Source organism: Carlito syrichta, unplaced genomic scaffold, assembly GCF_000164805.1.
Source record: "Carlito syrichta isolate Samal-C Ts95f unplaced genomic scaffold, Tarsius_syrichta-2.0.1 Scaffold309730, whole genome shotgun sequence".
Taxonomy (NCBI): Eukaryota; Metazoa; Chordata; class Mammalia; order Primates; family Tarsiidae; genus Carlito; species Carlito syrichta.
In genome coordinates, this window is record NW_007253826.1 from 304,468 (window position 1) to 319,248 (window position 14,781).

At 40.5% G+C, this 14,781-nt stretch overlaps 1 protein-coding gene and 1 pseudogene across 4 annotated transcripts in view; one reads left to right on the forward strand and one right to left on the reverse strand.

The window, feature by feature from the left end:
- The window catches only part of EIF2B3 (eukaryotic translation initiation factor 2B subunit gamma), a 165,785-nt gene that overhangs the window by 67,314 nt on the left and 83,690 nt on the right, over positions 1-14,781 (forward strand). For all 4 annotated transcript variants that reach the window (XM_008067655.1, XM_008067654.2, XM_021717415.1 and 1 more), the window contains exon 5: positions 6,765-6,876. In XM_008067655.1, the coding sequence (XP_008065846.1) occupies positions 6,765-6,876 (112 nt within the window). The remainder of the gene's footprint in view (positions 1-6,764; positions 6,877-14,781) is intronic.
- LOC103270123 lies at positions 986-3,443 on the reverse strand (annotated as a pseudogene).

Consider the following 14,781-nt stretch of genomic DNA (forward strand, 5'->3'; position numbering starts at 1 on the left):
GAGACTTCAACTCAAAAAAAAAAAAAAAAAAAAGACATGTGGCCCACTACCTGAAACATAGTAGGTGCTTAATAAATTGTAATTGCTGTTGAAATTGTAATTGCTGTAACTTAACAAGTCACATTTAATAACTTTGCAAACATTTCACATCATGTCTTTATTATAGTTCCTGTAAAATGACAGTGCTTTAAAGACCACAAAATATCAGAATGTTTTGTTTGCATTTTTGCTGTAATAGCTTGTAAGTTTAAAAGGAAACTCATAGTGACAACTTAAATGTCTAGACAAGCCTCCTTGAAACAGGCACACGTAACTTTTTCTGGTGATTTGAACAGACCCTGCTTTCTATCCTTATCTAGAAGGTGCCAATTTCTCTGAAAGAATTGGATGACTTAGAAGTGTGAGAGAGAGCCGGGCTCGGTGGTTCAGCCTGTAATCCTGCATTTTGGGAGGCTGAGGTGAGTGGATTGCCTGAGTCCACGGGTTCGAGACCCACCTGGGCAACTTGGCGAGACCTCATCTCTACAATAAATCAAAAAATCAGCCGGGCGTGGTAGTGCGCGCCTGTAGTTCCGGCTACTTGGATGTCTGAGGCTGAAGGATCGCCGGAGCCAAGCAGGTCGAGGCTGCGGTGGCCAGGAACGGCCACTGCACTCCAGTCTGGGTGACAGAGTGAGACTCCAACTCAAAAAAAAAAAGAAGTGTGAGAGAGACCCCAAAATCCAGCTAATACTATGCAGGAAAAGTGGTCTGTAAGCTCTCTTGGAAATCATATTCCCTCAAAATTTTGAAGGTATTATTTTACTCTCTTCTAGCTTTTCTATTAAGAAGTCCAACACTATTATGATTCTTATTTCTTTGCATGAAAACTTCCTCCCCCCTTTTAGGAAGCTTATAGAATCTTTTTTGTTACCAAAGTTCTTCTAGCGAGAACACTTAAAATCTACTCTCTTAGCACTTTTCAAGAATACATTATTATTATTTTTTATAAAGGCAGCTGACTTGTTTCTGGGGAGCGGGCTCTGGAGCTCTTGGTGGGACGGGTCCATTTCCTCTTCACCATCACTGACTTCTGACTGCGCAGGATGGCGCTGGCTTTGAGGATAGCAGCCATGCACAGGTCAGGGCGCTACTTGTTCTTGAGCATCATGTGCCTGATGCTGCTGAGCGTGGCCCTGGCGTTCTTGTTGATGGTGGTCCGTATGTAGGACGTGGCTGGCTTTCGCTGACGGGACCTCCGCTTCACGATCACCATGACACCCTTTCCATCGGCCGCCGGTTCCACACCACCCACTGTCTTGCGCTAGATCAGCCCCTTGTAGCAGAAGGAGTTGCGGGCCTTCAGGTTATTGGGGTCGGTGCTGTAGGTCTGCTTGTTGCTCTTGATCTGGAAGCTGGAACAGTTCCATATGACCATCCACTGTAGATGCGCAGATATGGCAGCGGCTCCTCGCTGCTGTGGCTAGAGACAGAAAGCAAAATACTTTCTTATTATTAACTAGAGTCACGAGGTTGTACAATAGATCTCTCGAACTTATTTCTCCTATCTAACTGGAATTTTTTATCCTTTGACCAAAGTCCTCCAATGTTCTATTTTTTCATTTTTTAAGCCTACAGCAGCTAGTATTTCCAGGTGGTCTCCCATCCAAGTAATAGCCAGGCCCAACCCTGCTTAGATCAAACTAGATTGGGTGCATTCAGAGCAATATGGCCATAAATCCCCCAGTAGTCTTTTAAGTTTTTGATTTCTTCTCTTGTCTCAGTGTGTAGGCTAGGACCTCCAATACAATTATGTGTACAAATGATACTAGTTGGCACCCTCTTCTCGTTCCTGATTTGAAAAGGAATGTTTTCAACATCTTTTATTTATTTGTTTGTTTAATTATTTATTTATTTTGAGTTGGAGTCTCACTCCATTGCCCAGGCTGGAATGCAGCGGCACGATCATGGCTCACCACAGCCTCAACCTCCTGGGCTCATGCAATCCTTTTGCCTAAGCCTCCTGAGTAGCTAGGACTACAGGCATGTACCACTGCACCCAGCTAATTTTTTTTTTTTTTTTTGGTAGAGACAAGATCTCACTATGTTACCCAGGCTGGTCTTAAACTCCTGGACTCAAGCAATGCTCCCACTTTAGCCTCCCAAAGTGCTGGGATTGCAGTCATGAGCCACCACATCTTCATAATTTTATCTGCTTTCTTAACCTTATTTGTGTAGTCTTTCTTCTTAGGATGGGAAAATTCTTCAGTTACCTGCTCTGCTCCCAAAGTGAAATTCACTTTACTAAAGCAAAATGGAAAAAAAAGTTTCCAAGTTTCTGTAATTTGTATCATATTCTGAGGTTTCAGTTACTATGGTAGCTACAAAGAAGCAATACAAGGAGGAGGGCCTGAGAGGGAGAAAAATGCAGCTAAAGTGCAGCATAGCTGAAAAACTGGCTGACTGGAAATTATTGCTCCCAGGACATCAATGATTCAAGATTTTTGTGAACCTAAAAACTTGGGTAGGATAAGCACTCCAAACTATATCCAAAAATAACATCTCTGTGTTTCTTTTATAAATGGTTGGCTCATAATCAGACCTTTATACACTTTGTTACATTCTCAAGTATTCATGTAATAGATGAATTGATATATGTCAAAGCTATGTGGCATTTGAAATTCTCTGTAAAATTTAGCTTCAGTATTTCCTCTTCTTTTTTTGGATTTCACTAATTATTACTAATGTTGTTGTTGTTGTTGTTATTTTGAATCTATCAACCAGGCTGTCACAAGTCACTGCTGCCTTGACCTACTGGGCTCAGGCAATTCTTCTGCCTCAACCTCCCAAGTAGCTGATACTGTAGGGACACGCCACCACACCCGGCTAATATTTATTTATTTGTTTGTTAGTTTATTATTTATTTGAGTCTGAGTCTTACTCTATTGCCTAAACTGAAGTGCAGTGGTATGGTCACAGCTACTGCATCCTTTACCTGCTGGATTCAGGCAGTCCTTCTGCCTCAGCTTTCCAATTAGCTGGGACTATAGGAGCATACCACCAGCCTGGCTAATTTTTTGATTTATTGTAAAGACAAGGTCTTGCCAAGTTGCCCAGGCTGATCTCGAACTCCTCAAACTATCTATCTTGACCTCCCAAAGTACTGAGATTACAAGTATGAGCCATCATGGATTTCATTGATCTTAGCTATTTGGAAAAAAATGTAAATTTTTAATGATAAATTTTGCCTATTCAAATTTAAACATTGCATATGATAATTCTTTCAAATGCCTGAGGCTAAACACATTATACAACTAAGTAATATATTTGGTTATATGAAGGGGGACCCAAAAACCCAGAATTACCTTTTGGAGGATGGGTCGCTATTAGTACACCTGGAATTTGTTCCTCCAGATCAAATGGTCAACCAAAGTTTTTATCTGGAAGTTTTGAGAAGGTTGCATCATGTCAATTTGTGGAAGAAACATCCCAAGTTGTGGCAAATACGTGACTGACTGATTATTCCACCATGACAATGCACCTGCCCATACCACGCTGAGTGTTTAGCAGTTTTTGACCAAAAGTGGCATGATCTCTGTGCCCCATCCTCCCTATTCACCCAATCTTGCGCGGAGTGACTTGGAGTGACTTATTTTGTTTCTCTGGATGAAAAAAGTCCTCAAAGGTAAATGTGTCCATGTGGAAGAGATGAAACCAAAAACGACAGAAAAACGCTAAAAGGCATCAGAATTGATGTGTTTAAAAACTGTTTTGAGCAATGGAAAAAGCATCTCAAAAGGTGTATTGCATCAAACAGAGAATACTTTGAAGCTGGCTGGAGCTTAAAAACATAAATACACAATTTTATGTAAATAAATTCCAGCTTTTGGGGGGTTCCCCTCATACAGGCAGCTACAGCCAACAATGAAGCATGTTCAGTTGTATATTAGCTACTATCTGTCAATAGGAGGCAGACAAATTCATCTTCATAGATGTCATTTTTTTTTAGAGCTAAACTTTCAATAACTTCTTTGTAAACAGGTATTAAAGCATTGCTTTATGTATTTGATTGTTATAAGAATCAAATGAGAGCATGTATTTTGTTTAATTATTCTAACTTAAACACTTGATGTTTTAGTTAATAACATTATTATAAATGCTTTATAAATATTAGCTCATTTAATCTCATAACAAACCTATTAGATAGACACTATTATTAGCTCCATTTTACAAATGAAAATGGGACAGAGAGGTTAAGTAACTTGTTCAGATATAAACTAGTAATTGGCTGGGCTGGGATTCATACCCAGGTGTTCAGGCTTCAGAAGCTCTGTTCTTTTTTTTTTTTTTTTGAGTTGGAGTCTCACTCTGTCGCCCAGACTGGAGTGCAGTGGCCGCTCCCAGCCACCGCAGCCTCGACCTCCTGGGCTCCAGCAATCCTTCCATCTCAGCCTTCCAAGTAGCTGGAACTACAGGAGCGTGCTACCACGCCTGGCTAATTTTTTAATTTATTTATTGTAGAGATGAGGTCTCGCCAAGTTGCCTAGGCAGGTCTCAAACCCTCGGGCTCAGGCAATCCACTCACCTTAGCCTCCCAAGGCGCGGGATTACAGGCTGAGCCACCGAGCCCAGCTAGAAGCGCTGTTCTTAATCATTATGCTATTCTGTCTCTATGTGAAAGTGTTTCTGTAAGCTGTAGATACTGTGCAGATGTTAGTAGCAGTGTACTAGATGTTATGGGAGATATAAGAATCATAAACCTACTTTTGAAGAGCTTATAATCTTTTTGTGGGAAAGAGGTATAACAGAAAATAGTAATAATATGGCAGCCTGCAAGATCATTGTCCACCAGAGAACTCTCCACATCTAGTAAAATATGGACTTTTTTTTTTTTTGAGTTGGAGTCTTACTCCATCATCCAGGCTGAAGTGCAGGGGCACACACACAGCCACCCCAGCGGTGACCTGCTGGGCTCAGGCGATCCTTTTGCCTCAGCCTTGCAAGTAGCTGGAACTACAGGCATGTGCTACCATGCCCGGCTCATTTTTTATTTATTGTAGAGATGAGGTCTTGCCAAGTTGCCCAGGCTGTTCTTGAACCCATGGACTGAGATGATCCTCTTGCCTTAGCCTCCCAAAGTGCTGGGATTACAGGCTTGAGCCACCGTTCCCGGCCTGCACTTTTATTTTTTAATGCCCTATACCTAGCATAAAATCTAGTCCATGTGGTTGATTTTGGTAGAATGTAGATAACCTTAAATAATATTTTTTAATCAGGCTTGGTGACTCAGCCTGTAATCTCGCGCCTTGGGAGGCTGAGGTGAGTGGATTGCCTGAGCCCGCAGGTTCGAGACCCGCCTGGGCAACTTGGCGAGACCTCATCTCTACAATAAACCAAAAATCAGCCGGGTGTGGTAGCGCACACCTGTAGTTCCAGCTACTTGGAAGGCTGAGGCGGAAGGATTGCCGGAGCCCAGCAGGTCGAGACTGCGGTGGCCGGGAACGGCCACTGCACTCCAGTTTGGGCGACAGTTTGGGCGACATATTTTTCCCATTTTATTTTATTTTTTTGAATCAGAGCCTCATTCTGTCGCCCGGGCTGGAGTACCGTGGTATACTCACAGCCACCACAGCCTCGACCTGCTAGGTTCAGGTGATCCTTCCATCTTAGCCTTCCAAGTAGCTGGCACTACAGACGCTTGCCACCACACCCAGCTAATTTTTTGATTTATTGTAGAGATGCGGTCTCACCAAATTGCCTAGTCTGGTCTCAAAACCGTGGGCTCAGGCAGTCCTCCCACCATGGCCTCCCAAAGTCCTGGGATTATAGGCATGCATCACTGCACCCAGCCTTTATTCTCATTTTCATAGTAAGAAGACCTTAGTATTTGCAGAAGGAGAATTCCTTATTGTACTTTCTGTGCTATGTAGTGGGTTTACTTGGCCAAGCAGTATCTTAACTGCTCTTTTTTTTTAACTTTTTATTTTTTGAAATAATTTTACATTTACACAGTGGTGCAAAGAACTTCTGTTAACATTTGCTCCATCAGTCTCTCTCTCTCTCTCTCTCTCTTTTTTTTTTGAGCCGGGATCTCACTTTGTTGCCCAGGCTGGAGTGCAGTGACATGATCAAGGCTCACTTACGCCTCAGAGTCCTGGGCTCAAGTGATCCTACCATCTCAACCTCCCAAATAGCTGGGACTACAGGCACATGTCACTATGCCTAGCTAATTTTATGAAATTTTATAGAGATGAGGTCTCTCTATGTTGCCCTGGCTGGTCTCTAACTTCTGGGCTCAAGCAATCTTCCTGCCTCAGCTTCTCAAAGTACTGGGATTATAGGCATGAGCCACCAAACCCAGCCTCTCTTCATATACATTATATATATATATAATGTGCCTGCACAATATAATATATAATGATTTTTTTTAGCTACTTGAGAATAAGTTACAAATACAATTCCTCTTTGCCTTTAAATGCATCAATGTGTATTTCCTACCCCCCCTCAAAAAAGGATAGTCTCTTAAAACAGGAAATTATATTGGTACAATACTTTAATCTACAGACTTTATTCAAACTTCACCAGTTAACCTAATTATATCCTTTCGAACAATACAAAAAAATTACGACTGTTTGGGTTTTAAACAGTGTGGTGTGTGCTACATAACACTTGTCACGGCTCCTCTCTCATTTCAGTCCTGTATTTGGTTCCAAAGCAAGCGCCCTTTCCCTTGAGCAGATAGAACTAATGACTTTATTTTATTTTCTTTCTTTTGTATGATTCAGTGGAGCAGCGTGACTTCATTGGAGTGGACAGCACAGGAAAGAGGTTGCTCTTCATGGCTAATGAAGCGGACTTGGATGAAGAGCTGGTCATTAAGGGATCCATCCTACAGAAGTAAGCCCTAGGGTTTTTCTTCTTGGCAGTTCTCCTTGTCTTAAAACAAAATAAAACCACCCAGTGAATGGGAAAAAGGGAATAGAAACTAGATTATACTGTGTGAAATTGACAAAAGTATGTGAATGTTTTTCTCATGAGACAGGATGAAGTGTTTTCTTCACTGCAGGGGCTTATGTTTCCCTGTTTTTTCTTGCCAAGGTAGAGCCAAATCCTGCATAGGAGTGCGGCAAAGCAGCTATAGGGAGAATAGAACTGTCTTTGACAATGTTATAGAACCTCCTTTTTTAAAAAAATTGTGGTAAATACACATAACTTAAAATGTACCATCTTAACCATTTTCAAGTGAACAGTTGAATATTGTTAAACAATTCACATTGTGGTAAAACAGGTCCTCCAGAACTTTTTCATCTTGCAGATATGAAACTCTATACCCATTAAACAATTCCCCTTTTCCCCTTCCCCACAAGCTCCTGCTAACTATCATTCTACTTGCTGTTTCTATGAAATTGACTACTTTAAGTACCTCATATAAGTGAAATCATACAGTATTTGTCTTTTTGTGAGTGGCTTATTTCAATCTAGCATAATATCTGCAAGGTTTATCGTTTATCCATGCTGTAGCATATGATAGGATTTCCTTTTTTTAAAAAAAGACTGAATAATATTCCATTATATGTACATATCACATTTTCTCATCCTTTCATTCATTGGCAAACATTTGGGTTGCTTCTACCCCTTGGCTATTGTGAACAGTGCTGTGGTGAACATGGATGTGCAGATAACTCTTTGCAACCTTGCTTTTCCTTCTTTTCTATATATACCCCAAAGTGGGGTTGCTGGATAGTGTGGTAGTTATACGTTTAATTTTTTGAAGAACCTCCATACTATTTTCCCTAGCAGTTTCACCATTTTACAATCCCACTAACAGTGCACAAGGGTTCCACTTTCTCCATAACAGCATTCGTATGGTAGCTGGTCTTGGATATAGGAAGATAAGAAACAAATAATTTGTTTATATTATATCAAAACAAATAAAACATCTAGGCAGAGCCATGATTCATGTGTGAACAAAACCAAAGAATCAGCATGTCAACTAAACAAACGTACTACAGCAAACAAACTGAAAGCAAGAAAAATGTCCTATAAACTGGCAAACAGCTTAGCTGGACATGGTGGCATGTGTCTGTAGTCCCAGCTACTTGGGAGGTTAAATAGGAAGATCACTTGAGCCTAGGATTTTGAGACCAGCCTGGGCAACATAGAAAGACCCTATATTTTTTTTTTTTAAAGAGAGACAATTTATCCTGAAAAAAAAATGTAACTCAATAAATAAAGGGAGTTTCCTTAAAACTGCACAATTCTAGCTGGGCGCTGTGGCTCACACCTATAATCTCAGCACTTTGGGAGGCCGAGGTGAGAGGATTGCCTGAGCCCACAGGTTCGAGACCAGCCTGGGCAACTTGGTGAGAGCTCATCTCTACAGTAAATCAAAAAGTTAGCCAGGCATGGTGGCATGTGCCCGTAGTTCCAACTACTTGGAAGGCTGAGGTGGAAGGATTGCCTGAGCCCGGCAGGTTGAGACTGTGGGGCTAGGAGCGTACCACTGCCCTCCAGTCTGGGTGACAGAGTGAGGCTCCTACTCAAAAAACAAACAAACAAACAAACTGCACAATTCTACAGTATAAAACAGCTCATGAAGACATGAATTTAATAAATGGGAGTTCAGTAATGAGGTGATAAAACAATAATATGAGATAAAAAGAGGATATTATAGAACTAAAAAAACTTGAGACCAAGTAACTTAATTACAGAATCAATAAATTTTAAACAGCAAAGAACAAAATAGATACAACTGAAAATCAAATTATTGACATAGAAGAATGGCTTGAGATATTCAGTGATTTAGATAAAAAGAAAATGGGTTAAAGAAACAGAATCTAATAGAAATGAGAGAAAAAGATGATTCAGTATAATTAATGTCTCTGAAGTAGAGAACATTCCTAATATGGAGTTCTAGAAAGAGAGAGCAGAGAAATGAAGGGGAAAGAAATTATCAGTGAAAAAATTATTTTTTAATTTCTCAGAATGAAAGGAGCTGGGTTTCTAGACTGAGAGGAAACTGAGTGCCCAGCAACTGAAAGAAAAGAAACGGTATATACCAAGGTTGTCATTGTGAAATTTTATAACTCTGATGACAAGGTCTTACAAAGTCCAAGAGGGGAGGGGGGAATATCACATACAGAGGAATTAGCAGCATTTTGGCCTGGCACAGTAGCTCACACCTATAATCTCAGTACTTGAGGAGGTCAAGGTAGGAGGATTGCTTGAGCCTAGGAGTTCAAAACTAGCCTAGCCAACATAGAAAGACCTCATCTTTACAATTTTTTTTTTTTTAAATTAGCCAGATGTGGTGGCACACACCTATAGTCCCGGCTACTCAGGAGGCTGAGGCGGGAGGATTGCTTGAGCCCAGGAGTCTGAGGCTACAGTGAGCGGTGATCATGCCATTGCAGTTCAGCCTGGCTGACAGAGTGAGATCCTGACTCAAAAAAAAAAAAAGTTAAAATAGCTTTGAACTTCTTTACAGCAGCACTGGAAACTATAACAGTGTCTTTAAAATTCTTAAACCTATACCTAGTCAAACTATCGATCCAGTATGAGAATAGAAAGATAACTTTTCAGACATTTGCTTTCCATGTGTCTGTTTTCAGAAAGCTACTAGAGAATGAATAACACCAAAACCCTGGCATAAACTAAGAAAAATGAATATGAAATATAGAAAAAGGGTACCCAATTAAGAGATAAAATGAATCCCCAGGATAATGGAGAGGGGAGATTCTAGGATAGCACATGTATACCCAGTATAGATGGTAGCCAGACCAGATTAGAATGGGTTAGAAAGCTTTGAAAACAGTTTCTTCAAGGAGTTTGTATTTCTTCTGATGAAATGACAGAGTACTTGATGTATCTTAACATTTGAGAGGATTTGGACATTTGGTGGTTAGTTTGGAGTTCAGTTATTGATAAGCACCTAGAAAACTAAGAAATAGCAAGAAAATTACTAACATCAAGGCAAACAACAAAAATGTGCATGACTGGATGGTTCAGCTATAACTAATGTTTATATACGTGTAATAATGCAGTCACTGACTTGATCTAACCGGAATTATGATATAATTACTTTGGAATGTTGAAGGGGAGGTTAGTGTGTTAGAAGCATGAAGGAAGAAAAGAGGTGAATCTTCCTCTTCCATGGTTAATGGCTAACACCTAGAGCTGAGGTTGTCATAATAATTTAAACATTGATTATTGAGCCAACCAAAATAATGTCACAATTATATTGGGAATGTGAGAGGTACAGGGAATGTGGATGTTTATGGTGGGAACAGGATAGATGATGAAAGAAAGTTTAATTCTGTCTTCCACAAGAAATCCAATAATTCCTAGAATGGGAAACCCAAGAAATATCAGTATAAAAATGTAATTGGGCCAGGCTTTGTGACTCAGCCTGTAACCCCAACACTTTGGGAGGCCAAGGCGAGTGGATTGCCTGAGCCTGTGGGTTCAAGACTATCCCAGACAACTTGGCAAGACCTCATCTCTTCAATAAATAAAAAATTAGCTGGGCATGGTAGTACATGCCTGTAGTTCCAGCTACTTGGAAGGCTGAGGCAGAAGGATCACTGGAGCCCAGCAGGTCGATGCTGGGGTGGCCGTGAGTGTGCCACTGCACTCCAGCTGGGCGACAGAGTGAGATTCCAACTCAAAAAAAAAAAATGTAATCGGTGGATATAAATACTAAATGGATATGCTAAAGAGTTGAAAGTGAACATATCTGGGGAGCAGAAAATAGGAGGGAGAATAGATGACTCACTTTTTCATTATAAGTCTTGAGAAGCCACTTGCCTTTTTATGTGCATCTATAACTTCAATTTTAATTTTTTTAATTAAAAAAAGATATACAATAAAATTTCCTGAATCAAGTAAAATATGCAGATTTTAGGATTATAGTGTGTTCCAAGAAAATCTGACCAGATATATCCTAATAAACTCAGGGATAAACAAATAATTATCGGGAGGCTGAGATGAGCGGATTGCCTGAGCCTGCGGTTTCAAGACCCGCCTTGGCAACTGGGTGAGACCTCATCTCTACAATAAATCAAAAATTAACCATGTGTGCTAGCGCGCGCCTGTAGTTCCAGCTACTTGGAAGGCTGAGGCAGGAGGATCGCCGGACCCCAGCAGGTTGAGGCTGCGGTGGCCAGGAGCGTGCTACTGCACTCCAGTCTGGGCAACAGAGCGAGACTCCAACTCAAAAATAAAATAAAATAAGAAGAAAGAATTATCACAGGTGGGGGTGGTAGGTACACATAAAGTCCAGACTTCTTTGCCACTATACAATGTACCTATGGAACAAAAAACTATTTGTACCCCCTAAGGCTATTGAAATAAAGAGAGAAAAAATTTTAAAAAATTTCAAACTCTCCTTAAATTACTTTTTTTTTAAAAAAGAATTCTTTAAGTATCCTGAGGCCAAAAAAAAAAAAAAAAAATCACTTATGTAGAAGGAAAAATTAGGCTTACCTCCAAGTTCCTCCTAACATTCAATACCAAAGGATCAATGTCTACAGAGTTCTTGGGGAAAGAAAGTGGAACTCATTATAAACACAGAAGTTATCCAAATGTGAAAGCAACAGGAAGACATTCTCAAACATGATAGGACTAAAAAATGTGACACCTTTATCCCTTCTTGGGGGAAAAAAACCTTGAAAGTGAAGTTAGCCAAGAATTGAATCAAAATAAATAATTCAGGCCAGGCATGGTAGCTCACACCTATACTCTTAGCACTTTGGGAGGTGGAGGTAAGAGGATTGCCTGATCCCAGGGATTTGAGACCAGCCTGGGCAACTTGGTAAGACCTCGTCACTACAATAAATACAAAAATTAGTTAGTCATGGTGGCACATGCCTATAGTTCCAGCTACTTGGAAGGCCGAAGCAAAAGGATCACTTGAGCCCAACAGGTCAAGGCTGCAGTGGCTGTGAGCATGCCATTCCAGCCTAGGCGACACAGTGAGACTCTGACTCAAAAACAAACAAAAGAATTCAGTAGTAGAGAAGCCATGATTGTCAGCATTTAACCCATTTATTCAAAACAACTATAGGAATTATGGTTGTAGAACATAATTTAAATATCTTAAACCTAGACAATATCAAAATATAATTACAAAAATCAGGAGATAAAAAATCTGTAGGGAGCAGAAGAAACATCTCTAGTGTTAATAGATTCATCTTTCACAGTAGGAAGTTTAATAAAATTAACAGACCTAAAAAAAACCCTTAATTTCAACCTTTTAATATTTTGTTCTTTAAACAAGGGATCCTCAAAGAAGTAGTATCTTTAATGACGAAGATATATTTATTTTAAATTCAGTAGTCCCCTCATCTTCAATTTTTTTCTTCTGTTAAATACAAGTAAAATGGAATGTAGCAATTTTTATTTAAAAATACACTCAACAGTAAGATACTCTTGTTGTAGAAGTACATCTATCTATTTGTATATGTACGTAGATAAGTATCTATAGTGTCTATAATGGTTATTATTCCTGGATAATAAGAGTTAAGATGGGCCGGGCTCGGTGGCTCAGCCTGTAATCCCGCGCTTTGGGAGGCCGAGGTGAGTGGATTGCCTGAGCCCGCGGGTTTGAGACCCGCCTGGGCAACTTGGTGAGACCTCATCTCTACAATAAATCAAAACATTAGCTGGGCATGGTAGCGCATCCTGTAGTTCCAGCTACTTGAAAGGCTGAGCGGAAGAATTGCCGGAGCCCAGCAGGTTGAGGCTGTGGTGGCCGGGGCGTGGCACTGCACTCTAGTCTGGGCGACAGAGTGAGACTTCAACTCAAAAAAAAAAAAAGAGTTAAGATGGAATTTTTAAAACTAGCCAGGCACAGTGGCTCACGCCTGTAGTCCCAGCACTTTGGGAGGCAGAGGCGAGAGGATTGCCTGAGCTCAGGGGTTCGAGACCAGCCTGAACAACATGGCAAGACCTTGTCTCTACTGTCAATCAAAAAATTAGCCGGGTATGATACGCACAGCTATGGTTCCGGCTACTTGGAAGGCTGAGACGAAAGGGTCACCTGAGCCCTGCAGTCGAGGCTTCAGTGACCATGAGTCTGCCTGGTGACAGAGTGAGACTCCAACTCAAAAAAAAAAGACAGGACTAACACTGTAAAAAAGAAAAATAGACACATATTATTTATTTGTTGGCTTGAATTAGAAAAAAAATAAGTAAATTTCCAGCCTGCTAAGCTTTTTAAAAATCATAGTTTTCATAATAAGTTGAAAATTTTGTTTGCTACCAAATATAGTAGTGGTTGAATAGGAGGTAGTGGAATAATAGATAATAAGTAGTAGAATAACTTACTTTCACATCAGTTTTGAATATCATCACTTGAGTCCTTGGGACTGCAGGTAAGCTGTAAGTTCTCAGGGGAGGCTTCCATAAACTGAAATCATATTTGGCTTCCTGATAAGCTCAGAAAAGGTAATGTGTTCTTAGTATCTCTGGTGTCAGAGGACTGTGGGGTCAGTTGCATTTCCTAGCAAACTGCATTTTCCATATTCTTGTGGTTGCAGTCTGAGTGCTGTCAATATAAAGCCCTCCCATAAGTATGACATCAAGCCTCAGGGATGCTGCAGTTCCCTTCTTTCACTTAGTTGATCATGTTCATCAGAGGGAACCTGCTTTTTCTAGGACAGAAAAGGATGGTAATGATTGATGATTATGATTAATAATAGCGACTATCAAAAACATGGAACCAACCATATTGCCCATTGAAGCTGGACAGGATAAAAAAAAGTAGTACATATACACAATGGAATAGTATGCAGCCAATAAAGAAGGAGAAAACATATGGACTTTGCAGCAACTTGGATGAATTTAGAGCCGATCATACTCAGTGATCTGTCACAGAAACAAAGAACAGAGTACCATATGTTCTCACTCATAAACAGACCTTGAACAATTATAATACTATAAGAAAGCGATTGGCAGTAGTGGGAAACTGTCAGGGGAGGAAGGGGCATACCTCATCAACAAGGGTACCTGTATAATCAACGTTTGTATACCTAACCCTGAATTGTACCCCGCATCTTTATAATTTAAAATAATAATAATAATAGCAGCCATCATTTTTTAAATTTCGTGCCAGTCACTGTGTTAAAGGCTTTAAATATCCTTACAATAACCCTACTAAGTAGATACTATTATTATGCCCATTTTATTTATTTAATTTTTTTGAGGGGCAGCCTGGGGGTCTGGCCCTGTGCCCCTGGAAATTATGCTCATTTTAAAGATGAGGAAACTGAATGAGGTTTTAGTTAGAAAAAATAAATTCCAGCCAGGTACAGTGGCACATGCCTGTAGTCCCAGCTACTCAGGAGACAGGCCAGAGGATCACTTAAGCCCAGGAGTTTGAGTCTAGCCTGGGCAACATAGCTAAACCTCATGTCTTTTTTTTTTTTTTTTTGAGTTGGAGTCTCAATCTGTCACTCAGGCTGGAGTGCAGTGTCACATCCATGGCTACCCCAGTGTCAACCTACTGAGCTTCAGCGATCCTTCTGCTTCATCCTTCTAAGTAGCCAGAACTACAAGCACAGGCTACCATACCTGGCTAATTTTTATTTATTGTAGAGACGAGGTCTCGTCAAGTTGCCTGGGCTGATCTTGAACCTTCTGGCTCAGGCAATCCACTCTTCTCAGCTTCCCAAAGTGCTGGGATTACAGACTGAGACACTAAGCCCAGCCTAAACCTAAACTTCATCTCTTTAAAAAAAAGAAGCCGGGCTCGGTGGCTCAGCCTATAATCCCGCGCCTTTGGGAGGCTGAGGTGAGTGAATT